Source organism: Hemiscyllium ocellatum, chromosome 11, assembly GCF_020745735.1.
Source record: "Hemiscyllium ocellatum isolate sHemOce1 chromosome 11, sHemOce1.pat.X.cur, whole genome shotgun sequence".
NCBI classification, from domain to species: Eukaryota; Metazoa; Chordata; class Chondrichthyes; order Orectolobiformes; family Hemiscylliidae; genus Hemiscyllium; species Hemiscyllium ocellatum.
Genome location: NC_083411.1, coordinates 63356851 through 63383386, shown reverse-complemented (window position 1 = coordinate 63383386; position 26536 = coordinate 63356851). Strand labels below are relative to the sequence as shown.

The 26536-nt window shown below is 43.7% G+C and overlaps 1 protein-coding gene across 1 annotated transcript in view; it reads right to left on the bottom strand.

The window, feature by feature from the left end:
* Positions 1-26302, bottom strand: part of LOC132820038 (sodium- and chloride-dependent neutral and basic amino acid transporter B(0+)-like) — a 99775-nt gene extending 73473 nt beyond the window's left edge. The window contains exons 1-7 of the mRNA XM_060831959.1: positions 26217-26302; positions 23243-23367; positions 21171-21223; positions 19383-19466; positions 14745-14898; positions 7531-7662; positions 2141-2308 (exon numbers count right to left, since the gene is read on the bottom strand). Of these exons, the coding sequence (XP_060687942.1) occupies positions 2141-2308; positions 7531-7662; positions 14745-14898; positions 19383-19466; positions 21171-21223; positions 23243-23367; positions 26217-26302 (802 nt within the window). The remainder of the gene's footprint in view (positions 1-2140; positions 2309-7530; positions 7663-14744; positions 14899-19382; positions 19467-21170; positions 21224-23242; positions 23368-26216) is intronic.
* Between the last annotated feature and the right edge of the window lie 234 nt (positions 26303-26536).

The following is a 26536-nucleotide window of genomic DNA, read 5'->3' as shown; positions in this document are numbered from 1 at the left end:
AGGGCCTTGTATCTAAATAGCAGACAGGTCAACTATGATAGACTGGGAAACTCAATTAAAAGTTGAGGTAGTAGGTAAGCAGAAGTAGAATTTAAAGACAATCTACAATAAATATAATTTAATGTAAAATCCACACTTTATATACATTCCATTAAGGCAAAAACACTGCACAGAAAATGTAGTCCAACTGTGGTGACAAAGAGACGTAAAGACAACATTCAATGCAAGTTAAATTCTGAGAATATTGCCCTAAATGGTAGTGACCTGAGGTTTGGGGTATTGAAGACTTCAGTAAAGGACAAGAAAAGAAAAATGAAAATCAGAATTGGCCATCAAGAAAGACATGAAAGCAGATTTTAAATGTTTCTGTGGGTATATGAATCTGAAACAATCAGATGAAATAAAAATATGCCCATTTGATGCAGAGAGAGGTGAAATTAGGATTTGACAAAGATTTTGAAAGTAATGAACATAGTCCTGCCATTTCAGAAAAAAAAAGGAAGCATAGACCGGTTAGCCAAGTGGGCAAAATGCTGGATTCTATCATAACAGTAACACACTTACAGATGGTGGAGTGGATCCAATTTACAGGAGTCATAGTTATGTTTTACAATCCTTCCCTAATTTAAAATGAAACTAAAATGTTCCTGACAGGAGAATGGTGGGAAGATTATGGCTCTGCTCAGAAACTGGGACATCATGAACAACAAACCAAACCCAAAACTGACTGAAAATCAAATTGGTCAGAGTATTGAGTACAGGAGTTGAGAAGTCACGTTGCAGCTTACAGGACATTGTTAGGCAAATTTTAGAATATTGCGTGCAATTCTGGTCTCCTTCCTATTGGAAGGATGTTGTGAAACTTGAAAATGTGCATAAAAGATTTACAAGGATGTTGCCAAGGTTGGAGATTTGAGCAATAGGGAGAGGTTGAATAGGCTGGGGCTGTTTTCCTGGTAACGTCAGAGGCTGAGGGGTAGGATAAACAGGCAAAGTCTTTTTCCTGGGGTTGGAGAGTCCAGAACTAGAGGGCACAGGTTTAGGGTGAGAGGGGAAAGATATAAAAGAGACTTAAGGGGCAACTTTTCTTTGCAGATGGTGGTAAATGTATGGAATGAGCTGCCAGAGGAAGTGGTAGAAGCTAGTAGAATTGCAATATTTAAAAGGCATTTGGATGGGCATATGATTAGAAAAGGTTTGGAGAGATATTGGCTGGGTGTTGGCAGGTGGGAGTAGATTGAGTTGGGATATCTGGTCGGCATGGACAAGTTGGACCGAAAGGCCTGTTTCTTTGCTATATGTCTCTATGACTAGGGAGAGAAAGTGAGAGAGCAAGAACGAGAGCGAGAGACAGAAAGAGACAGAGAGGGACAGAGAGACAGAATGCAGCTGCTCTGAAGGCAAGAAATAACTTTTTGTGTTAGCAGCCAATTCTGGTAAGAGTTGACTCTGTTGGTATCTCGGGGTTTTGCTGCCTAGATTAGAAAACGTTTTAGGAATTGTTAAATGGTGTATGCAGAACCTTTGTTCTTCCACTGACCCTTCTTCAACTAGCCCAACAAGACGTAGAAGAAAGTGAGGAATGCAGATGCCAGGGAGTCAGAGTCCAAAAGCATGCTGCTGGAAAAGTACAACAGGTCAGGCAGCATCTGAGGAGTACGAGAGTTGACATTTCAGGCATAAACCCCATTCTGAAAGAAGGTCTTCTGCCCAAAGCATCGGCTCTCCTGCTCCTCTGATGCTGCCTGACCCGCTGTGCTTTTCCAACCCCATACTTTTTGACTCCAACTGGGCATGGCCAGCTAATCATGTGTTGCCCATGACCATCATAGTTGTACAGTGCCATCACAGAGCAGTGTCTGTCAGAAGGCCAGCAGAATGCCTTGTATTCAAGAGCAAATAATACCAGCTTTATATGAGGGGAACAAATATGAGACCACCTGACATTTACACATTGCTTCTGCAACTCTCACTCTCCCCTGCTGAATTGCAGAATTTCAATTGGCACATGGTCTGTTCCTGCGTCATAAACCCAATGTGATCCTGGCAACCATATTGATGAGCAGGCAGCAAGATGTTTGCATCTCACCTTCAGATTGACAGAATGAGCAATCAGTCCCAACAGAATTGAGCACTGTACCTTTGGGAGTCCTGCTGCATGTTTCATCCGCTCCCCACCAACTAAAACACTCTGCCCATGGCAATGGTGATTGGAAGGATGCAAACAGATAGTACAGACTGTAGGCGAGGACGCAGGTATAGGAAATGTTGTCAAATGCTGCAAGTACAATGGTATTTATGCCCAAGCCTTAAAATTAAACAAGAAGCATGAGATTAGTTTTGAAACTGTTTTGAAATAAATTAAGAGACATTGAACCATAGAGTCCTACAGCACGGCAGCAGGCCCTTGGCCCAAACTGTCCCATGCTGACCAAAATGTCACTCTACAAAATACCCTGGAAGAACTGCAACAAACATTACATTGGATAGATGGGCAGGAAAATTGCCAACAGGATACACGAGCACCAAGTAGCCACCAAAAGACATAACCAACTATCACTGGTATCCTTGCACACAGATGAAAAGGGACACTAGTTCGACTGGGACAATACATCCATCCTGGAACAGGCTAAACAAATACACCCATGGGAATTCCTAGAAGTCTGGCATTCAAACCGAAACTCCATCAGCAAATACATCGATCTGGACCCCTTTGGACTCAGAAAAAAACCAGAAGATATAACCCATCATGACAGACCGAGACACGTAAATGGAAAGTAGGACAGAACACCAGCGCTTCAACAGAGGCTCACTGATTATGTTACCTAGCAAAACGTCCGAGAACAAATGTACCAATGCAGCGAGCAAACTTACAACCTGAACCACAACCTGAGCTACCAACTTTCTCAAAAATTGCAAAATGTCCATCTGTCCTAATCCCATTTCCCTGCACTTGGCCCATATCCTTCTAATTCTTTCCCATCCATCTATTTGTCCAAATGGCTTTTAAATGTTGTTAATATACCCACTTCCACTGGCAGCTCATTCCATATGCATACCACTCTCCTTATGAAAAAGGTTGCCCTTCAGTTTTATTCCCTTTTATTCTTTTCCTCTAACCTTAAACTGATGCCCTTTGGTCCTCAATTCCCCAATTCTGTGAAAAGACAGAGCATTCACCCTAGCTATGTCTTTCATCATCTTATACACCTCTATAAGATCCTCCCTCAGTCTCCTACACTCTAAAGAAAATAGATCCTAGCTTGTCCAAGCTCTCCCTATAACTCCCAAGCAACATCCTTGTAAATTTCTACCGCACTCTTTCCAGTTTAATAATATATTTCCGATAATAAAGTGACCAAAACTGAACACAATACTTCAAGCGCAGCATCACGAATGTCCTGTTTAACTGCAACATAACTCCCCAATTTCTATACTCATTGGCCAGACTGATGAAGGCCAGTGTGCTAAAAGCCTTCTTCACTGCCCTGTCTACCTGTGACTCCACTTTCAGTAAACTGTGAATCCCTGAACTCTAAGATCCCTCGGTTCCACTCACTCCTTACAGCCTTACCATTCACCATGAAACTCCTACCTTGATTTGATTTTCCAAAATGCAAGACCTCACGCTTATCTATATTAAGTTCCACTTGCCATTTCTCGGACCACTCCCAGCTGATCAAGGTCCTGTTGCAATTTATGATAACCTTCCTCACTCTCCATTATACCACCTATTTTAGTGTTGTCAGCAAAGTTACTAATCACGCTTTGAACATTCTCATCCAAATCATTCATATAGATAACAAACAGTAATGGGCCTAGCACCAACCTCTGAAGCATTCCACTCGTCGCAGTCTGACAAGCAGCTTTCCGTTATTACCCACTACTTCGTACCATCAAGCCAATTGTGGATCCAATGTGCCAGCTCCAACTGGATTACATGCGATCTGGCCTTTCAGAGCAGCCTACCATGTGGAATCTTATCAAAGATTCTGAAATCCACTTTGACTATATCTACCGCCCTGCCCTCATCAACCTTCCTGGTCTCTTCACCAAAGGTTGCTAACAAATTTGTGAGGCATAGTCTCTCATTCACAAAGCCATGCTGACTACTCCTAAACAAACCATTTTTCCAAACGCATGTACACCTTACCCCGTAGAATCTTCTCAAGCAACTTACCTACCATACATGTTAGGCTTACTGATCTATCGTACCCAAGCTTTTCTTTACAACCCTTCTTGAATAAGGGCACACCATTCCTCCTCACAGAATTAGCTGGTAGACAAAATCAATCTTATTTAGTTGCCAGTTGGCACTGCAATTTCTGTTGCTGTTTGTGCGCACATAATCCTCTGGAAATACGTGAGGGATGAGTATAAGCTGTACTTTAATTCCAAGAACCTTAATTTGGATAGATATGTTTCTAAATTATTGAAATGTAAAATTGTTGAGTCCATTCAACTTCAAATGTCGCATTTTCATTGCATTTGCAACAAAAATCCTGAACAATATAGGCTGAGATTTTCAGGGTTCCAGATATGCTGTCATCAGTTATGTATTTTAGAAGGGAGGGGGACCAACATGAAGGGATTGAAATGGATGTTGATCTAAGAAATAATTTACTAATAAAGCCAATAGTCTGAGATTTTACTGGCCTGGCCCAGTGTCATACCAAAGGCAGAGGAGCTGCTGTGAATCCTACATAAACAGCAAACTACTCGATGAGGCAGCATATCTTAACAGCAAGGCTAGAGCATCGAGGACATTACCTTTCACTGTGAATGAAAATAAGAAAGGTATCCACTTATAGTCTTTTGCATAAACGTAAGACATCTCTAAGCACGTTACAGATAATTTATAAGGGGAGGAAACGGCCTGGTGGTATTATTGCTGAACTGTTAATCAAGAGACCAAGATAATGTTCTGGGAACCAGGGTTTGATTCCTGTCATAACAGATGGCAAAATTTGAATTCAATACAAATCTGGAATGAAGAGTTTAATGATAACTCATGAAAAGGTTGACTCTTTTTTTTTACAGTTGGAAAAGACCATTTCAATTAGTTCTTGTATAACGGATTATAGTTGCTGTTTCTTTTCCTTTTTTGTGTACAATAAACTGGCTTATTTATTAGATAGAATAAATGATAGCATCTTACGTTGAACTACATCACCTTCAAACTCAATCAGAAATGATGATGTTAAATATAAACAAAGAGATTTAATAAACAGTGAAGATAAAGATTAGCTATGGGTGGAAGGTACGACAGTAGACATTTAATGGTTAATACTGAAAGACAAACAAAGATGATGGAATACCACAGGTCACAACAGCATATGTTTTTGGTGGGGATAGATATTATATGGAACTGTAGGCTAATCCACAACATTCCTGTACACTCCCTGACCTCATTCCCAAAGCATGGAGCATTGGTGGGTGTTAAAGTCAGTAACTCTCTCATCATACACAAATAATTAATGGTCAAATGATTTGTTAAAGACTCAGTTGACCACAGTATTACACTGCGTACACCATCAAACAGTTGGTGCAGGCAGGAGTGTGATTCCATTCTTATAACAATCAAGTTGTCTGGTATCATCACTGGGTGGGATGTTCTTCATGGTGTTTCATAAGTGCCCACCTGTAGTACTTTAAGGCTCGCTTTGGATTCTGAGCTCACTGCTGATTCTGCCTGGATGAGGCGGGAGCCATACCAGCTAATTTCACTCTCTGTAATTAGCAATGAAAATACATTCTTTTAAAGCACAGAAACCCTGCAAGTATAGTGTTCCAACTGCGAGTAACAAAACAAATCTAAGATCATAATGGATCAAAGGAAGACGCCAGCCATGTCAAAAAGAAGTAAATAAAAGATTCAGAGTATTTTAGTAAAGGAGAGCCAAGGAAAACATTGATAAAATGGACGATGAAACTAAATGAGTGAGAAACAAAAGCAGAGTGTAAATGTTTTTACATACGTGTAAAAGGGAATAGAACAACAAAAGCAAACGTGAATCCATTAGAAGCAGACACAATTCCAGCCCACTTAGAAAATAATGATTGGATTTGGAAGAGTCTACATGGATTTAGGAAAGGAAAATCATTTTTGACAAACCTGGGAGAGTTTAAGGATCTAAATAATATATTAAATAAGAACCAATAGGTGTTGTCGATTTAGGTTTTCAGAATGTTTTCAAAAAGGTTCCACACTGGAGTGAAAAAAATTAGAGCACATGGTAGTTGGGGGAGGAATATATTAGCATGGATTGAGAACTGATTAATGGACATGAAAGAATATAAGAACAACTGATTCAATTTTAGTTTAGTAAGCTTCAATTAGTGTGGTTCCAAAGGGGTCAGTGTTTAGGCTCCAGCTATTCATAATCTGTAGGAATGATTTGAAGAAAAACAAAATACTGCAGAGGCTGGGAATCTTAAAGAAACAAACAGAACACTCTAGAAACTCAGCAGGCCTCGTAGCATCCGTGCAGAAAGAAAGAGTTAACATTTTGAGTTCGTTATGACTCTTCTTCAGTCAGGGTTCAACATCACATTTCCAAATTTGCAGATGGAGTTTAGAAGAATGATAGGTGATCTAATGCCATCATACAAAATTCTTGCAGTGATTGACATGGTCAACGCAGGAGGAAGGTTTCCTATATTACAATAAAGGGTGGGTCATTTTGGACTGTAATTTTTTGGAATTTCATCAATCAATCTAAAATAGGGGCAGTGAATATTCAGAAATCTTTGCCCCAAACAACAATGAAAACTCAATAGTTGAGCTTGCCCAAGGCTGAAACTAATTTACGCCTATAAATCAAGGGACACGAGATTATTACAGGAAGCTGTTGTTTTACTTAAATCTCATTGCAAGGCTATCTATTTGAAAATAGTACACAAACATGCTTACATTATGAACGTGGAGTAACAAAGGTCTTTCAACAGTTTGGATAACAAGGAGACTCCCCTGTTCCATTAACATCTCCTTAAGATAATTATACTGGAAAAGGTCTTCACTAATTCACTCACTCAAGTTTCAGAGGTTCTTGCAGATCCCAGCAGAATCACCTACAATATCATGTTTACAAATAGGTTCTGTCAAATTCAGAAGTCAACAAACGGATCTCTCCAGCAGTTCCACCCTGTCTATCTCAATTAACGACATCAAGTCATACAGTGTTACAGCATAGGAAGATGCTCTTCAACCTATTGTTTCTGTACCAGTTATCAAGAACTGATCTACTTTAATCCCATATCCCAGCACTTAGCCTTGTATCCTTTGGTGTTTCAAGTGATCATCTAGATAGTTCTTAAATGCTGTAGTGGTTCCTGCCTCTACTATCGTTTCAGAAAGTGAATTTGAAACAGTGAAAGGGGATATTTCACTGTTTTAATTGTGAACAACATCTCTGCAAGGCGATCTGACACCAACATCTGGTGAAGTAAATGTCGTGACTATATTCATGGGTATAAAACACAATTGCTCATTTAAACTGTTGCCAAATCAAGACTGAGCAGAACACTAACCCTGTAACATGGGCACAGCTTTCCACACTGCATCCGGTCCAAGGCTGGCAAACTGCCCAAAGGAAGTTTCCAGGAAAAACATTGGCATCCCAGCGACTGCCAGCATCAGAATGTAGGGAATAAGGAAAGCACCTGCAAAATATAGAAAAGGGAAGGTAAAATAAATTGCTTGAATATTAATGTCACCAGGTTTCACAATTAATAGTTCATTTCGTATTAATACTGGAATGAAATGTTGTTGACAGAAGAGTGTGGCTGCAGATTGTAGATTGCGTCTTTTTTGTATTTAGATCCTGTGTACAATCAACATTCAGGGACCTATACAACAGTGTTGCTCCTAAAACCTTAGGTCAGCCACACCTGCTGATTTCTCCAGCATTCTCTATTTGTTTTACGCACCGAGCATGCGCTGTATTTTGCTTTTAATTAGCTTTGATAATTGTACTTGCAGCCTCAGGATGACAGTCAGAAGGAAAATGCATGATTCCAATGGCCAGGAGGTTGGAAAGGGCCTCTTTATAGGTTTGAAGCTTGGAGTGAAAATACAATCAGTACAGCCGAATGATACTACTGACATTGATTCCATTTTCCTCAGGAGAGCTGTTTCTGTCATGCCTGTGGACCAGGGAAAAGAATCATGAATGTAGCAAAACAGTGTGATACCATAAGGCTTCCCGTAAGGAGGGCAATCTTTGCAGGAGTGTCAGAGAGATTCTCCAAGTTTGGGGTGATGCACCACATTCTCCATTTCGTCCTGGCCATTGGAGAGCCGCAAAGTTACCTCTGTGCACCATTTCCTGTCTTGGAAAGAGGAAGGGTCAGAAACTGGAAAGAGGAGATAGGGACAAGGTGACATTGACCCCATCTACATGGGTACGGCGAGATTGTGAGGCTATCCTTCAATGAACACAGACTTCCCCACCCTAACATACACCAATCATTCACCAGCATCACACTCATTTCAAACTCTTCCACCGGGAAGTCCCTGCACCAAAATTAATCAATAAATAAAAACCACCAAAAGTCTTCACAAGCCAGCTTTACACCACTGAACTCTTCACCCTTGTGTGCAAGCCTTTACTGTCTTTCAGATATTGCCACCCAGCACAATGTTACATTCCTGTCCTCGTGACTGAAGCTTGACTGGTGCAATGTGCTGACTCTCACAGCAGGAAACTACAGATGGCCATGCATGGTATCTTCAAATGCCTACATGATTTGAGGATCTGATTTCAGACTGGAGCAGTACAACGACCTGGTGGTTAGCATAGAATCATTGAGTCATACAGCACAGATATAGACACTGCAGTCCAACTCGTCTATGCCAACCAGACATCCCAATCTGATCTAGTCCCATTAACATCTGGCCAATATCCCTCCAAACCTTCCTCCTCATGTATCTGATATAAAAGTTGCCTTTCCAGTTTTGCAATTGTATCAACCTTCACAACTTCCTCTGGCAGCTTGTTCCATAAAAGCACCTTCCTCTACATGAAAACATTGCCCCTGGATTCCCTGTTAAATCTTTCCCCACTCCCTTTAAACCTTTGCCCTCTAGTTTTGGACATCCGTACCTTGGCTATTCACCCTATCCATGCTCCTCATGATTTTATAAACCACCCTAAGGTCACCCCGCTACTCCAATAATCTAGGGAAAAATGCCCAGCCTATTCATGATTTGGAGGAGCCGGTATTGGACTGGGGCAGACAAAGTTAAAAGTCACACAACACCAGGTTATAGTCCAACAGGAATTTGGAAGCACTAGCTTTCAAAAGCACTGCTTCTCCATCAGGTGGTTATGAACCTGGACCTAAGACACAGAATGATAGCAAAAAATTATAGTGACACAATGATATGTTGAACACACCTAGGTTGTTCAGTTTTTCATCTTTTTGAATGGGTTTGCTGGTTTCGGTTCTTTAATATGTAAATCCCAGAACTTCTTTTCAGTCATATTCTCCTGATAACTTAAGGTTTTATCACAACAGGTGACATCTCAGCACAGAGAATGCCTTAAAGGTGTAAGGGTTTGAGTCTGTCTGTATCCCAATCTTGAGTAAGACTGGTTCTATTTCCAATCTTTTTAAAAATTGTCCTCCTTCACACTCACCTGATGAAGAAGCAGCGCTTTGAAAGCTAGTGCTTCCAAATAAATCTACTGGATTATAACTTAATTTTGTGATTTTTAACTTTGTCCAGTCTATTCAGCCTCTCCCAATGGATCAAACCCTCCAATCCCAGCAACATTTCTGTATCCTCTGAAGTTTAACAATGCCTTTTCCCTGCAAGAGTGACCAGAATTGGATTCAGTACAGTATTACATAAGTGGTCTCACCAATGTCCAGATGAGTTTATCCTGACGATCAACAATGATAACTAGACGACCCTAAGTGGCCTGGCCAATGTTTTGCAGAGCCACAAAGTACATCCTAACTCCTATACTCAATGTACTGACCAATGAGGGTAAGTGTACCAAACGCCTCCTTCACAATCCGGTCTACCTGCGACTCTGAAGGAACTGTGAAGCTGCATCCCTTGGTCTCTGCTCAGCAGCACTCTGCAGGGCCCTACCATTAACTATATAAGCGCTGCCCTGTTTGCCCTCTCCAGTTTCCTTCCATTTGCCCACAAGCCTGTATCTTGACTTTGCTCTGAGCAATGTGTACAATCGCTACTTCACAACGTTAGCAACCTCCGCCTCTAGGCACTTTCACTATCTTTTCCCTTCATTCTTATTCCCTTTTGTTCAAAACATCAAAAACACCATTTTTCTGCGCCTTTCAGTGCTGCAGTTAGATTTTTGACTCTCCTCGCAAGACTTCCGCCAATATATCCTGTTTGGACTACATTACCCATGGTGCCGTTAGTCATCCCTGCACTTGCGCAGTGCAGTCCAACGTTTGGTGTTGGATTGACTGCCCGCGATGCCTCGTGGGAGTTGTAGTTCTAACGTGCGCTCCCCTCCGCAGCAGCTGGTGGTCAACGGCCAGGAGTTCGAATGGGAGCGCGCGAGAGCCAACGAACGACGGTCACGTGGTGCGGCTTGTGTTGTTGGAGTGAGTCTGGAAATACCGGTGGGAATACACTCCCTCAATCAACATCCTCCTCATTATATAAACTACCCCGATCCTGTCCATCAACTACTTCCAGTTGAATCTGGCCATTACTGCCCTACGAGGAGAAAGTGAGGTCTGCAGATGCTGGAGAAGCTGAAAATGTGTTGCTGGAAAAGTGCAGCAGGTCAGGCAGCATCCAAGGAACAGGAAATTCCACGTTTCGGGCATAAGCCCTTCATCAAGAATGAGGAAATTGTGTCCAGCAAGCTAAGATAAAAGGTAGGGAAGAGGGACTTGGGGGAGGGGAGGGGGCGATGGAGGTGGGATAGATGGAAGGAGGTCAAGGTGAGGGTGATAGGCCGGGGGGGGGGGGGGGGGGGGGGGGGAGGGCAGAGAGGTCAGGAAGAAGATTGCTGGTTAGGAAGGCGGTGCTGAGTTTGAGGGATGTGACTGAGACAAGGTGGGGGGGGGGAAGGGGAAATGAGGAAACTGGAGAAATCTGAGTTCATCCCTTGTGGTTGGAGGGTTCCCAGGCAGAAGATGAGGCGCTCTTCCTCCAACCGTCGTGTTGTTATGTTCTGGCGATGGAGGAGTCCAAGGACCTGCACGTCCTTGGTGGAGGGGGAGTTAAAGTGTTGAGCCACGGGGCGGTTGGGTTGGTTGGTCCGGGCGTCCCAGAGGTGTTCTCTGAAGTGTTCTGCAAGTAGGAGGCCTGTCTCCCCAATATAGAGGAGGCTACATCGGGTGCAGCGGATGCAATACATGATGTGTGTGGAGGTGCAGGTGAATTTGTGGCAGATGTGGAAGGATCCCTTGGGGCCTAGGAGGGAAGTAAGGGGGGAGGTGTGGGCGCAAGTTTTGCATTTCCTGTGGTTGCAGGGGAAGGTGCCGGGAGTGGAGGTTGGGTTGGTGGGGGGTGTGGACCTGACGAGGGAGTCACGGAGGGAGTGGTCTTTTCGGAACGCTGATAGAGGAGGGGAGGGAAATATATCCCTGGTGGTGGGGTCCGTTTGGAGATGGCGGAAATGATGGCGGATGATACGCTGTATACGGAGGTTGGTGGGGTGGTAGGTGAGAACCAATGGGGTTCTGTCCTGGTGGCAGGTGGAGGGGTGTGGCTCAAGGGCGGAAGAGTGGGAAGTGGAGGAGATGCGGTGGAGGGCATCGTCGATCACATCTGGGGGGAATCTGCGGTCCTTGAAGGAGGCCATCTGGGCTGTACGGTATTGGAACTGGTCCTCCTGGGAGCAGATGCGGCGGAGATGAAGGAATTGGGAAAATGGGATGGCGTTTTTACAGGGGGCAGGGTGGGAGGAGGTGTAGTCTAGGTAGCTGTGGGAGTCAGTCGGTTTATAGTAGATGTCTGTGTTGATTCGATTGCCCGAGATAGAAATGGAAAGGTCTAGGAAGGGGAGGGAGGAGTCTGAGACGGTCCAGGTGAATTTGAGGTCAGGGTGGAAGGTGTTAGTAAAGTTGATGAACTATTCAACCTCCTTATGGGAGCACGAGGCAGCGCCGATACAGTCATTGATGTAGCGGAGGAAAAGGTGCGGGGTGGTGCCAGCGTAGTTGCTGAAGATGGACTGTTCCACGTATCCTACGAAGAGATAGGCATAGCTGGGGCCCATGCGGGTGCCCATGGCAACTCCTTTAGTTGGAGGAAGTGGGAGGATTGGAAAGAGAAGTTGTTCAGGGTGAGGACCAGTTCAGTCAGTCGAAGGAGAGTGTCAGTGGAAGGGTACTGGTTGGTACGGCGGGAAAGGAAGAAGCGGCGGGCTTTGAGTCCTTTGTGATGGGGGATGGAGGTGTACAGGGACTGGATGTCCATCGTGAAGATAAGGCGTTGGGGACCGGGGAAGCAAAAAATCATGGAGGAGGTGGAGGTCGTGGGTGGTGTCCCGAACGTAGGTGGGGAGTTCTTGGACTAAGGGGGACAGAACCGTATCGAGGTATGCGGAGATGAGTTCAGTGGGGCAGGAGCAGGCTGAGACAATGGGTCGGCCGGGGCAGTCAGGTTTGTGGATTTTGGGCACGAGGTAGAAACGGGCGGTGCAGGGTTGTGGGACTGAGGTTGGAGGCGGTGGATGGGAGATCCCCTGAGGTGATGAGGTTATGAATGGTCTGGGAGATGATGGTTTGGTGGTGGGAGGTGGGGTCATGGTCAAGGGGGCAGTAGGACGAGGTGTCCGCGAGCTGGCGTTTGGCCTCAGCGGTATAAGGTCGGTGCGCCAAATACTACCGCGCCTCCCTTGTCTGCCGGTTTGATGGTAAGATTGGGGTTGGAGCGGAGGGAGTGGAGGGCTGCACATTCCGAGGGTGAGAGGTTGGAGTGGGTAAGGGGGTGGACAGGTTGAGTCGGTTAATGTCGCGGCGGCAGTTGGCTATAAAGAGATCGAGGGCGGGTAAGAGGCCAGCACGGGGTGTCCAGGTTGATAGGGTGTGTTGGAGAAGGGGTCGTCAGAGGGTGGGCGAGAGTGTTGGTTGAAAAAGTAGGCACGGAGGCGAAGGCGGCGGAAGAATTGTTCAGTGTTGAAATCGTTAATCCGAGGGCGTAGGGGAATGAAGGTGAGGCCTCTGCTGAGGACTGATCTTTCATTCTCAGAGGGGGAGGTCTGGAGGGATGGTGAAAACACAGCAGGGCTGGGAGCTAGGACCTGCTGTGGGACTGGAGCTGGGAGTGGGGGCAGGGTTAGGAGCAGGGGCGGGGATGGAGATCGGTGTGGGGGCGGGGTTAGATGTGGTGACGGAGTTCGGTGTGGGGGAGGGGTTAGTCGTGGTGACAGATCGGCATGGTGGCGGGGTCACGCGTGGTGACGGAGGTCGGCGTGGGGGCGGAGACACATGAGGCATGGTCGTGCAGGTTAGTGATGTCACTGGGGGCGGAAGTGACTGCGGCAACGTCAACCGAAGGGGCGGAAATGGTTGTGGCGGAAGTGGCTGGCCTACCCCCATTGGAAATTTACAGAAAATCCTTCTGCCTATCAACTATTCACACCGGGATTCCCAGTTTAGAGAGCTGCAACATCCGGGCTGTTCACACTGTGGGGAGGTTACAGCTTCTCCCCATGTCTGCAGGACTTCCCGCTGGGTGCTCTGGTTTCCTCCCACAGTCTGAAGGTCTGCAGTTTAGGTCGACTGGCCATGCTGAATTGCCCCTAGACTTCAGAGATGTGCAGACCAAGTGGATAGGCCAAGGGAAATGCAGGGATACAGGAATAAACTCTGCAGAGATGATGGGCTGAATGGCGTCTATTTGCATTGGAGGGATTCTCTGATTCTTTGTGAGATGCATAATTTGACATGAGTAGTAGTAATATGGAAGATCATTAGTTGAATAGCGATGTTAAGTGCATACACTATATGGGTGGCACAGTGGTTAGCCCAGGGACCTGGTTTCAATTCCCACTTCGGGCAACTGTGTGGTTCTCCCAGTGTCTGCATGGGTGCTCTCCGGGTGCTCCAATTTCCTCCCAAAGTCTAAAGATGTGCAGGTTAAGTGAATTGACCTTGCTAAATTGCCCGTAATGTTAGGTGCATTAGTCAGGGGTGAACGTAGGGGAATGGGTCTGGGTGGGTTGCTCATTGGAGGGTCTGTTTCCACACTAGTGAATCTAATCAAATCATATCATTTCGATTGGCAATAATACTTTCATCTATAATGCAGGATCTCAGCTATCCTCTCAAATTTACTGATATGCTGTTACACACAAAAGAGCACAAATAAGTTAGAGTTCCTACAAAGGTTCAGTGGAGCAAAAATATTTGAAATTGAAGCCCTTTCTGAAATGCTGTCCTCCATTCTCCTCCTGTGTGCTCTCCACAGGAAATCACAACTGATACCACCTGAGATAGTAAAGTAATCTACCAGTCACTATTTGCATGTTTTGAAGTCAGCAGCAACTTCCATCTTGTCAAAAAGGTCAGTTATTTTTGTAGTGCCTGTTTGTGATTGTATGTTTTTGTTAAATTGCACACATACTGTTTTTATATTTGAAACTTGATCACAGTGCTAGTGTGGAGTAAGGGCGGATGGCATAACCGTTGGTGACCGCAGGTTAAAAATGCTCTCTGGTTCTTCGAATGTGATTTTTTTCATGCCATTTACTTGTTGTCTTTGTGCTTTTTTCTCCCCTGTATTTTGGATTTCATGACAATACCTCCTCCATTTCTGTAGGCCAGGTACGGGAATCTCCATACATTGCCCAAACCCACAGCAGAACCGATCACTGAGAGCAAGTAGTCAGTCTTCGAGGACCAGTTACCTCGCTCCACATTCTCGTCACCTTCACGCACACGTTCATTGGTGGCAGCCTGGGGAAAAGAGAGGAAATGGCTGATTTTAAAAACAGAAATTGTTGGAGAAACTCAGTAGGTCTTGGCAGCATACATGGAGAGAAAGCAGAGTTAATGTTTTGAGTCCAATGACCTTTCTTCAGAACTGATAGTACCTAGGAAGAAACTGTACGAAAGCTGATGACAGGAAATGAGTTAACCAAGCCCAAAGGGAGAGAAAGAAAGTTAGACAAAGGAATGGCTGATAGTATGGCAGGGAAGGGGAAAAAAAGCTGATGAAAGGGTCAATGAGTACGTGAAAATTAATTGACTCAGTTAAAAGCAGCCCAGGTCATGATCGGGCTTAGAGTTGGCAAAGGACGTTTTTAGATGAAAGTGGGAACTGCAGATGCTGGAAATTAGAGTCGAGAGTGTGGTGCTGGAAAAGCACAGCAAGTCAGGCAGCATCTGAGGACAAGGAGAATCGATGTTTTGGGCAAAAGCCCGAACCTGAATTGACGTTTTGGGCAGATTCATGATGAAAGGCTTTTGTCCAAAACATCGATTCTCCTGCTCCTCGGATGCTGCCTGACCTGCTATGCTTTCCCAGCCCCACACTAAAGGGCATTGTTAGCCAGCTGGTTTGCTGGATGGTTTGCAATGCAAATAGATGCCAGAAGCATGAATTCAATTATTGTATTGTGAGTGAGAGAAAATTGTTAGATTTGTGGCAGCCATTTTGTCACATATTAAAAGCTTGGAAACCATTTTGAATATTCATGCCTGCTTGCTAAAAGCCTGTGTTTTCCCATGCCCAGCTAAGATGGTTGGCCTTGTAGCTGTACTGGTACCTGATAAATTCTTCTCTTTACAAGGACTTATTGTCTACTAACGCCTGCTTATCAGCTACTAACCGACATTGTCCAGACATTACATGACTGAAGCTAATGACTGGGCAGGGTGCCCAGCTTGCTCATTATCTTGCAATTAACAGTTTGCTAATTGTTAAATTGATTGCAATCATACAAATTTTGTGTGGCTGTTTTTCCTCTGAGCCAACAAGTGTGAGAAGGGAGCTGGGTTCCCTTGTAGCTACGGTGGCTGAGAGACACTGAGGCAAGATTGAGTTGAAGGAGACTGCGCAGACTTTGTAAGGCAGATGCTGCAGAATTACTTAAGAGGTTAACTGGGATCTCAATATTTGTCATATGTCTCAGTTTGTCTATTGTCTTTGTTTGCCTTGGTTTGTTTATAGTTTTCTTGTTTGCTTTGTTGTTTGTTTTTTGTTTCTTTGCTTTCAGGGAGAAGGGCTGTCCCAGGTTGGGCAGCATCTGGTTGCTATCTGAAGGAAAACACAGAAGCACTGTGATAAATATGTTCAAATCAAGAGTAAGGTAGGGGATATCATCATGCTGTCGGTCACTGGCTGATAGCCTAACTTGACTGTTCTGGAATGTGAATGCCTCAATACCCTTACAAGCAAGGAATAAACAAAAGCTAAAAATTGAGATAGGAAGAAAGTTGGAAAATGTTCATGTGTGTATGAGAGAGAGAGACACTGACTCAGCACTGATTCTCTGTAGCTTTGTGGTTTGGATTGGATGTACATTTGCTTGTTGATTGAATGGCTTACTTTGTTCCCTGAAGCTTGAGATCCAGGACTGTTTTGAATTTGATTTGCATTTTGGGAATTTAAGATGGTTCCTTTAGTCTTAAAAGAAATCATCAGTGATTATGAAATAAAATATTAACCCACCCATTCTTCTTACAGACCACGACTGCCCTACTGTCAATTTCTAACTAGCCACATGTCCTGATGAAGGGCTTATGCTCAAAACGTCGAATTCTCTATTCCTGAGATGCTGCCTGGCCTGCTGTGCTTTGACCAGCAACACATTTGCAGATGCTTACATGAAAGCCAATCTTATTTTAAATTGAAATCCGTTTAATATGGGAAAAGACAGCATTACAGACATTAGCATAAACGTGCTCTCAAATTCCCAATAACTTCATACTCCTGCCAAAGATCAATTTCACCCCTATGTGTTGGACTAATGAAAGAATTGACTAAAGGAAGTAAAAGCAGCAGCATTATAAATTCTGGCTTCAGGTGCAGAACCATTTTTGTTCCAGGATGAGAACAGGTGTCTGCTTAGTTTTTTTAAAAATAATAACCTAAACCAAACAGAGGAAAATTACCTCAGACTCATTGATTAGAGAAATTATGTGAACTTTAGATAATTTAATTAAATATTGTAAAAATGGAAGCATAAACTTAGATCCAAAATATTCCAAACAAACCGTGTTTTCAGAAAATGATACTAGCAGATTTAATTTTTGTTTCAGATGTTTGTTTCCACTTAATTTTAAGACTGCTGCATCTCTTCGGTGATTATGGAGTGCCAGCCATTACTTTATATCAATTTCCCTCAAGTCTGGTTGAAGATTTGTAGCTCGGGTGTCCGTTGTTGTGGTTCTGTTCGCCGAGCTGGAAGTTTTTGCTGCAAACGTTTCGTTCCCTGGCTAGGGAACATCAGTGCTATTGGAGCCTCCTGTGAAGCGCTGCTTTGATGTTTCTTCCGGTATTTATAGTGGTTTGTTCTTGCCGCTTCCGGGTGTCAGTTTCAGCTGTAGTGGTTTGTATATGGGGTCCAGGTCCATGTGTCTGTTAATGGAGTTTAACTCCATTAACAGACACATGGACCTGGACCCCATATACAAACCACTACAGCTGAAACTGACACCCGGAAGCGGCAAGAACAAACCACTATAAATACCGGAAGAAACATCAAAGCAGCGCTTCACAGGAGGTTCCAATAGCACTGATGTTCCCTAGCCAGGGAACGAAACGTTTGCAGCAAAAACTTCCAGCTCGGCGAACAGAACCACAACAATTTCCCTCCCTCACAGACAATTGAAGATTCAGTTCAACATTGTTTTGAAAAATCATGAAACAAGTATCCCATTGTTAATAGCTGTGTCTTTGGATTCGACCATTATTTCTGCATTAGAAGTATTTTTTTTACCATGTGAGTAGACTAGACCTTCTAACAGCTGCAGTTATTCACAGCCTATAACATTGTAAGTGAGCAATGACTGGTCAGGACCGCTTAAGGAACCTAACTGGGATTTAGATTAAAGTACCAGGTAATTATAAATGGATTTCATAGTTGGAAACTGTGTACATTTTAAAATTGGATTTAAGAAATAAATTTCTAGTTTATATATTGATGACTTAACATCTTAAAATGTTTCCACCTCAATTATAGATAATGATTATTAGCTATTTTTTTAAAACCAATTGTATTAGCTCTGAATTACAAAATCGGAATTAATTGGCAGATGGATAGCTTTTATCCATTTACACGTTGTCAGTGACCTGTCTCATTGCTTCAAAGTAACCATGAGGCAAAGTTGCATTAATTCATTATTAAAGAATGGAAGGATAAAGCTGATACTAAATGAAAAGACACCTTACTGAAGGGATTCAGTTGAAGGAATTATGGGTGTTCAGGGGATAGAGGTATGTACAGCAGATGGAACTCCCAAAGGCTGGGGGGGGGAAAATGTTCACAGTTGAGTGTGAATGGAGAGATGAAAAACAAAGGGCACAGGAGAAACAAACAAACAATGTAAGGCCACTAAGGCTGAGGAGTACTTAAAAAGGTATAAGCAGTGACGTTGTAAGAACTTGAATTCTATCTTACATCTCAAGAACTAACATTATGAACATCTCTTGATAGTCCCCAGCACACCCCTGACTGTTTCTTCCTCGACTCCCTTGTTAGGTCTATGCCTCCCACCAACCCTCCACTCCTGGCACCTTCCCTTGCCACCACATTAGGTGTAAAACCTGCACCCACACCTCCCCCTCACTCTATCCAAGGCCCTAAATGATCCTTCCACATCCGGTAGAGATTTTCCTGCACCTCTACACCTCTGTTGTGGTCTCCTCTACATTGGGGAGACAGGATGCCAACTTGCAGAGTGTTTCATTGAACATCTCTGGGACCCATGCACTAGACAACCCCATCGCCCTTTGAATGAACACTTCAGCTCTTCCTCCCACTCCACCAAAGGCATGCAAGCCCTAGGCTACCTCCAACACCAGATTCTAGCCACCCAACACCTGGAGGAAGGACACTTCACCTTCCACCATGGCACCCTCCAACCACACGGGATCAATGTTGACTTCACCAGGTTCCTCATCTCCTCTCCCCCACCTTATCCCAGATCCAACCCTCCAACTCAGCACTGCCTTCTTGAATTGACCCACTTATTGATCTTCCTTCCCATCCATCTGCTCTGACCTGTTACTATCACCCCCCCCCCCCCCCCCCCCCCACCTTCATCTACCTATCACATTCCCAGCTACCTTCCACCCAGCCCCAAACCCCTACATTCCTGTTGAAGAGCCTATGCTCGAAATGTTGACTCTCCTGTTCCTCGGATGCTGCCTGACCGCCTATGCTTTTCCAGTACCACACATTTTGACTCGGATCTCCAGCATCTGCGGTCCTCACTTTCTCCCTGCAAAGTGTGTAGTCCAGGTAATGGTGTGAGCCATTGGGTTTGTAGTAGATAATGGCTGATTTAGCTTTCTCCACCTGGAACCCAAGCAAAATATACAGTTTCTACCCAGTAGAGTTAATGTATTTGTTCCCCATTTGTCAACAATCAGTTTGTACACTGAACCCTCAAACAAGTTTTGGAGTTCAAAACAACAAAAATCCCCAAATCATCCACACCTCTTTTACTTGACATTACTGTTAACTACTCACCATGTCCTTTGGGGTATGTGTTTGATGCTAAGTCTGAGAACCCAGATAAAGTCAATTCTCTTGATGCCTGTGATGGGATTGTAATATAGGTTCCCCAATGGTAAGAGTAAAATTGAGAAACAAATATGTCAGGAGATCTCAGATGTGAGTAAGTGTAATAAGTTCTTTAATAATGGGGGATTTTAATTTTCCAGCCATTGACTGAGACTACTATAGTGTTAAAGATTTGGATGGTGAAGAATTTGTCAAATATGTTCAAGAATGTTTTCTTTATCAATATGTGAATGCTCTTCCAGAGAAGAAGCACAGCTAGACCTGTTGGGCAATAAGGCAGGGCAGGTGAGTGAAGTAAAAGTGGAGGAACACTTGGGGTTTAGCAATCATAATTATATCTGTTTCAAAATGGTTATGGAAAAAGGATAAGCCTTCCATAAAAGTTCAAGCTTTTAATTGAAGTAAGGCAAATTTTAATAGTATGAGAAAAACTTTTAAAAAATTGATTGGTGTAGACTGCTAGCAGGTAAAAAGACGTCTGACCAGTGGGAATGTGATGATGAGAGTTCAGATATTTTGTTCCTGTTAAAGTGAAGCGTAAGGCTGGTAATATTAGAAACAATGGATGAATAAAAATATTGAGGTTCTAATTAAGAATAAAAGAATCTTTTAGATATGGACAACATGGTTCAATTAAACATCTTAGGAGTGTAGGGACATTAAGAGAAGAATCAGGAATGCAAAGACATGATATGAGACAGCATTGGCAGATAAAGGTTAAGGATAATCTAGAGAGATTCTACAAATACATTAACGGTAAGAGGGTAACCAGAGAGAGGGTAGGACAGCAGTCAAGCGAGGCAACAGTGCAGTTTCATGAGCATGATGCTTATAGATTCTTTCATGGAATCTGGGCATAACTGACAAGACCAACAATTGCTATTCATCCCTCATTGCCCCTGAAGTGAATTCCTGCCTAGAAAATTATACAGGCTAGTTAGAACATAGAAAAGTACAGCACAGAACAAGCCCTTTGGGCCACGATGTTGTGCCGAGGTTTAATCCTAATGTAAAATATAATAACTTAACCTACTCACACCTCAACTCACTGCTTTCCATGTGCATGTTCAGCAGTTACTTAACTGTCCCCAATGACTCTGCTTCCACCACCGCTGGCAACGCATTCCATGCGTTCACAACTGTGTAAAGAACCTACCTCTGACGTTTCCTTTATACCTTCCTCCTAATATCTTCAAACTATGACTCCTCATATCAGTCCATCCTGCCCTGGGGAGAAGTCTCTGGCTATTGACTATCTATTCCACTCATTATCTCGAATACCTCTATCAAGTCTCCTCTCTTCCTCCTTCTCTCCAGAGAGAAAAGTCCAAGCTTATTCAACCTTTCTTCATAAGGCAAGCCCTCCAGTCCAGGCAGCATCCTGGTAAACCTTCTTTGCACCCTCTCCAAAGCTTCTGTATCTTTTCTATAGTAGGGCAACCAGAACTGGACACAATATTCCAAATGTGGTCTCACCAGGTACTTGTGGAGCTGAAGCAAAACCTCACAGCTCTTAAACTTGATTCCCCCTGTTAATTGAAAGACAAAACACCATATGCTTTCTTAACAACCTTATCCACTTGGGTGGCAACTTTGAGGGATCTATGTACTTGCACACCCAGATCCCTCTGTTCCTCCACACTGCCAAGAATCCTGTCTTTAATCCTATATTCACCATTCCAAAATGCATCACTTCACATTTATCCAGATTGAACTCCATTTGCCATTTCTCAGCCCAGCTCTGCATCCTGTCTGTCGTGCTACAGCCTGCTGGAGCCCTCTATACTATCGATGACACCTCCAAACTTTGTCATCGGCAAATTTACTAACTCATCCCTCCGCCTCTTTATCCAAGACATTTATAAAAAGTACAAAGAGCAGAGGCCCTAGAACAGAGCAACACTGACCTCCAGGCAGAATACTCTCCATCTACAACCACTCTCTGCCTTCTGTCAGCCACCCAATTCTGAATCCAGATAGCCAAATCTCCCTGTATCCCATACTTTGACTTTATGAATGAGCCTGCCATGGGGAATCTTATCAAATGCCTTGCTGAAGTCCATATACACCACATCCACTGCTCGACCCGTCTTGTCACCTCCTCAAAGAACTAAATAAGATTTGTGAGGCATGACCTAACCCTCAAAAAGCAATGCTGACTGCCTTAATCACACTATGCCTTGTCAAATAGTCATAAATCCTACCCTTCAGAATTCTTTCCAAAATTTTGCTGACCACAAACGTAAGACTGACTGGTCTATAACTGCTAGGGATTTCCCTATTACCCTTCTTGAAAAGAGGAACAACATTCGCCTCCTTACAATTCCTGGGGAGAGAGTGAGGAGGCAAAAATCCTCGTCAGCAGCTTAGCAACCTCCTTTCTCGCTTCCCAGAGCAGCCTAGGATAAATTTTGTCTGGCCCTGGGGACTTATCAATCTTAATGATTTCCAAAATTTCCTGCACACAGCTTTATCAATCTTGATCTGGTCAAGACTGTATCCCAGCTTCTCAAAATTTTCATTCACAATAAGGTCCCTTGGTGAAAACCGAAGGGAAAATCTCATTTAGGGCTTCCCCAATCTGCTCAGAATCCAAGCATAAGTTCCCTCTAATATCCCTGATCGGCCCTACCTTCTCCCTGATCATTCTCTTATTCCAATGGTTATGAACTAGTCAGCTACATTGTTGTAAATCGGGAATTCTATATAGGACAGACTCCGGAAAGACAGCAGATTACCTTCCCTGAAGAACATTAGTGAGCCAAATGACTTTTTGTAACAATCACTGGTCATTGAGTCTAACTTAGTAAGCGAGATCTATCAATTGAGCTAATCTAATGATAGGATGTGAATCCCAGAGAATTAGCCAGTTCTCTGTATTACTAGTCTAATGTCATTACCACTATCTCCCCTTAAATTACTCTTTTGTTTACTTCCTCCAGTATAAAGAACATTTAAGTGTATACCAGAGACCTTACCAATTCCTTAAACATTGAACAGTCTTAAACTAAAAACCAGATTTTGCTTTACACAATTAATAGCATAATTACTTACCAAGGCTCATCTCACACTTGCTCCATTTCCCATTTCATGAACTAATGCTTTCCCTATGGTGTTCAACCTTTGAATGCTTTAAAAATTCACCCATCTCATGCAGTTTTTCAATCCCTTGTCAGCTTGAGGTTGAAGGTAGATAAATAAAAAGGGTGGGCCATGAGGTATAGTGGGGATAAAATAAAAGCAGCTCCTTCACTTCTCACCAAACTCAGTGTTTCTATTTTTTGTGAAACAGTGAAAGACACCAGGTGTACAAATTCTTATTCAGTTTAGTAAGAAAGGAAACACCTGAGTGGCCAGTGACAAGCAGTGCCCTTCTTGGAGGACAATGCTGTGTGATCAAACAGTGAAGGGGATGGCAGGGATTAAATCAAAGTAGAGTTGGACAGGAAAAAATATACTCCACTCCCTGCGATGACCACCTTTCCCTGAACAGCACAAGGTGGACACCGCGTGCTCTTTCTCCAGAGTCACTCAGGCTCTGATGTAACCGCGGAAGGCAAACAGCCCACTGCTGGAGCCATTTATGGCCAGATTGGCCAGGCCCAGAAGCAGACCCACCAGGAGGTACTCTAACCTTCCTTCATCAGGTTCCTGAAGATCAGGATACATGGGACTGAAGAGCCACCAAAAACAGAAGAAGATTTTTAAGAAAATCAAAAAGGGAATGCAAGTACCAACACCCAATATATACATGGTCCACAGCACCATAGAACAAGCAATTGGGCTGGATGTCCTTGAACTGCCACAATCTGCTGTTGCAGGGGACTGCTGCATGCAGCACCCTCCACCCCAGAGCCCCAAGTGAAAGAGAGAGCACTCCCACTTAAAAAGCCCTTACTCAGTGTTTTCCCTCTGTATCAGAGCATTCCATTCCATTAACTTGTCTTATTTATTTTATTGGGATTTGGATCAATCTCTTAAGCAGTTATGCAAACCAGTTAAGTCCGAGTCATACAGAATGGAAACAGACCAGTCTATTACTTAATTGGCTAATCTCACTTGTTATGCAGCAGTGGCCTTAATTTGGTTGACTTGCCCTGCCATGATTGAATGGAAGAGCAGATTCAATGGGCTGAATGGCCTGATTCTGCTAATATATCTGATGATCTCATGGCCGTATCAAAGAGATTTCAGACTTAAAAATGGTGACTTTAAGTAAATGCTAAATTGCACACGCGTTTTGCACTTTGCACCACAGCACCAGTCAGTGGCAATCAGTACTCACTTGCATTGAGTTACTTTCAAAAGTCATTGAAATATGATGTCTTGGAATCCTTGCTGCTTCTCCTAATTCTTGCTCCATCTCCTGGATACCATTCCAGCCTGCCACAGGAGTTGGTGCTCTGGTCTATGAAGATGTTTAAAAGGAGGTCACTCACTCGGTGGCAAACATGCTGTTTCCTCAGTCTGCAGGAAAAGAGAGAGGGGACACAAGCTGCTGACACACTACAGAAAAATACTGAATGTATGTCAAAAGAAGTAGTTGGTGAACTAAATTTGCCTGATTCCAAATACTGGTTGAACCAGTTGAAACTGTTTTGTACTAACCAAATTCTGCTCAAAGCAAGGAAAATGAAGTAATGCAAAAGCCAATTTGGCAAGCAGTAATGAGATATTGCTATCTAGCTCCCTGGGCCAGGACTGTTAAGATATTGGCAAGCAATATGCAAACATGCCTGAGCCAATGGGGAAGAGACAGACATTTTGAAAAGGATAAGGAAAGGAATAAGATGACGACTCTCTGCCGTGGAGCCAGGGAGAACTCCAGAGACCGACCACTGCAGAAGTGAACCTGACCTCACGAACACGATGATAACGTAGAGAGTGTGGGAAGAGAACGCCTGGTCAGTGTCCATCCTCAGCAGCATCAGCAGCTATTCTACTCGGGTATTTGCTTTTGTATTCTATGACTGCTCGGAGTGCCAGAGTAGCTGAGAGGGTGTACAAATAGATCCTAGCTTTTGCTTTGTGCCAGCAAATGTATAAGCTACACACATGTATTGTTGAAGACCGTAATAAAGTGACTTGTGAATTACGATAGAATTGACTTGTGTCCTCTCTATGCAAGTCAATAACCAGAGCCCGCAATTGCCAGGCTCCGACATATTTTAGCATCCCTGGGTGGGCATGAGAGTATGTCTCTGCACTGAGTCAGTGGGAAACCTGAGTCAAACCAAATTGGCAAGGTACAGAGAGAAGAGGAGCTGGGCATTCGAGAGAGCATCTCTCCACTGAGTCAGCAGGAGACTTGTGTCAGACTGAACAGGAGGTTGGGGTTAATTTGTAGCTACTAATATATGATCAATCAGGAGAGAATGGACTGCCCTGATTGGATGGGACTCCTTCAGAAATCCGTAATGGGGAAGTGGCTGCAGTACAGAGAGTATGCAGGTCACCCAAGGAGCAAGAGAAAACCCACTGCAGGAGCTCTTTGGAAGATTGCCCAAATGAAGATCTCAGACAAGAAATTTAAAACTACAGAAAGCAGGAGCGATCTAATCTTTGGAATGCCAACAGCAGGCCTAGTTAGAGAGGAACAGTCTAGAGGCAGAGAATAAGAGACTTTGTGAGGAGATGGACCGTTGTAGTGAGAAGGTAACCTACCTGCCAGGACAGGGAAGTGCAGATTGGCACATATGAACAAGTATCAGATACAGTGTGAGAAACTGGTTAGGGAAAAGAGTAGGTGAGAGGGAGAAGTCCAGACAGCTTAAGCTGAGGTAGTGGGAAGGAAACAACAATATAGTGATTTTAAAATCTATGATGAATGTGATTCAGAGAGCAACACATGAGAAGAGGAGTAGTCTCGCTAATCCTACTAAGAGTCAGACGGAGATGGAAAGGCTGCAAGGTCAGCTAGCCACGCAGAGGGGCATAATGTGCACTTTTACACCGGAAAGAGGTGAGGAAGGCAGTGAAGGAGACATAGATTGAGACAATCTAGCAGACAGAGTGGCTGGGGATAGCCATGATGACGGAGAGCCTATGCCAGAGGGTCCACCACCAGCCTATAACCCATGGTTGGAGATCCCGTCTGCCCCAGTGGCCCCCTTTGTGAGCATTAGAGCAGGAATAGGGGCAGATGGTCAGGCGGTAGCTGGCTCAAGAGTAACATATTCTACTCTAATGGGGGTACAGCAGTTGAAGACCTTTGCGAAAGACATTGGAACGTGCACGCCCGAGGATGATCCTAGAGAGCTGTTCCATGCAGTCAATCAACAAAGATGGCTTAAACAATGCAGAGGAAAGAAAATTCATTATAAAGTGCCCACACCTATATGTGTACTTCCCCCTACCAGAGGAGCAGAAAGTCAGCAGAGACACAAATGAGGCCTTAACAAACCAAGTGATAACCATCATGGGCTCTAACAGAGGGGACCCAGCGGAGGCAGCAGCAGCGGGAGCAACCGGAGCGAGGTCCAGGGGCTGTCAGGAAGATAAATTAATCTTTGAAAAACTTACCTCGTGGGAGGAGCGGTCTTCATTGCAGTTTGGGAAGGTGAATAAATTGATATATTTGGGTAGCAGCTGATCCCGAGACACTCCATGTGTCGGGTCTCCACCCGTGCCCCTACTCTAACCAATTTTAAAAAACTCTATGGTGTGCTGATAAGATCAGGCTTTTCTATTTCTTCTGTATTGTGTGATTGATTGATTAAAATTTACTTTGGTTTGTTCTTATGTCTATTAGTTGGTTATTTTAAAAAGACCATTGCAGAAAAGGATTGGAAATGAATTAACTCACTAAATTTATATAAAGTAATAGTAATTCACTAAGCAGA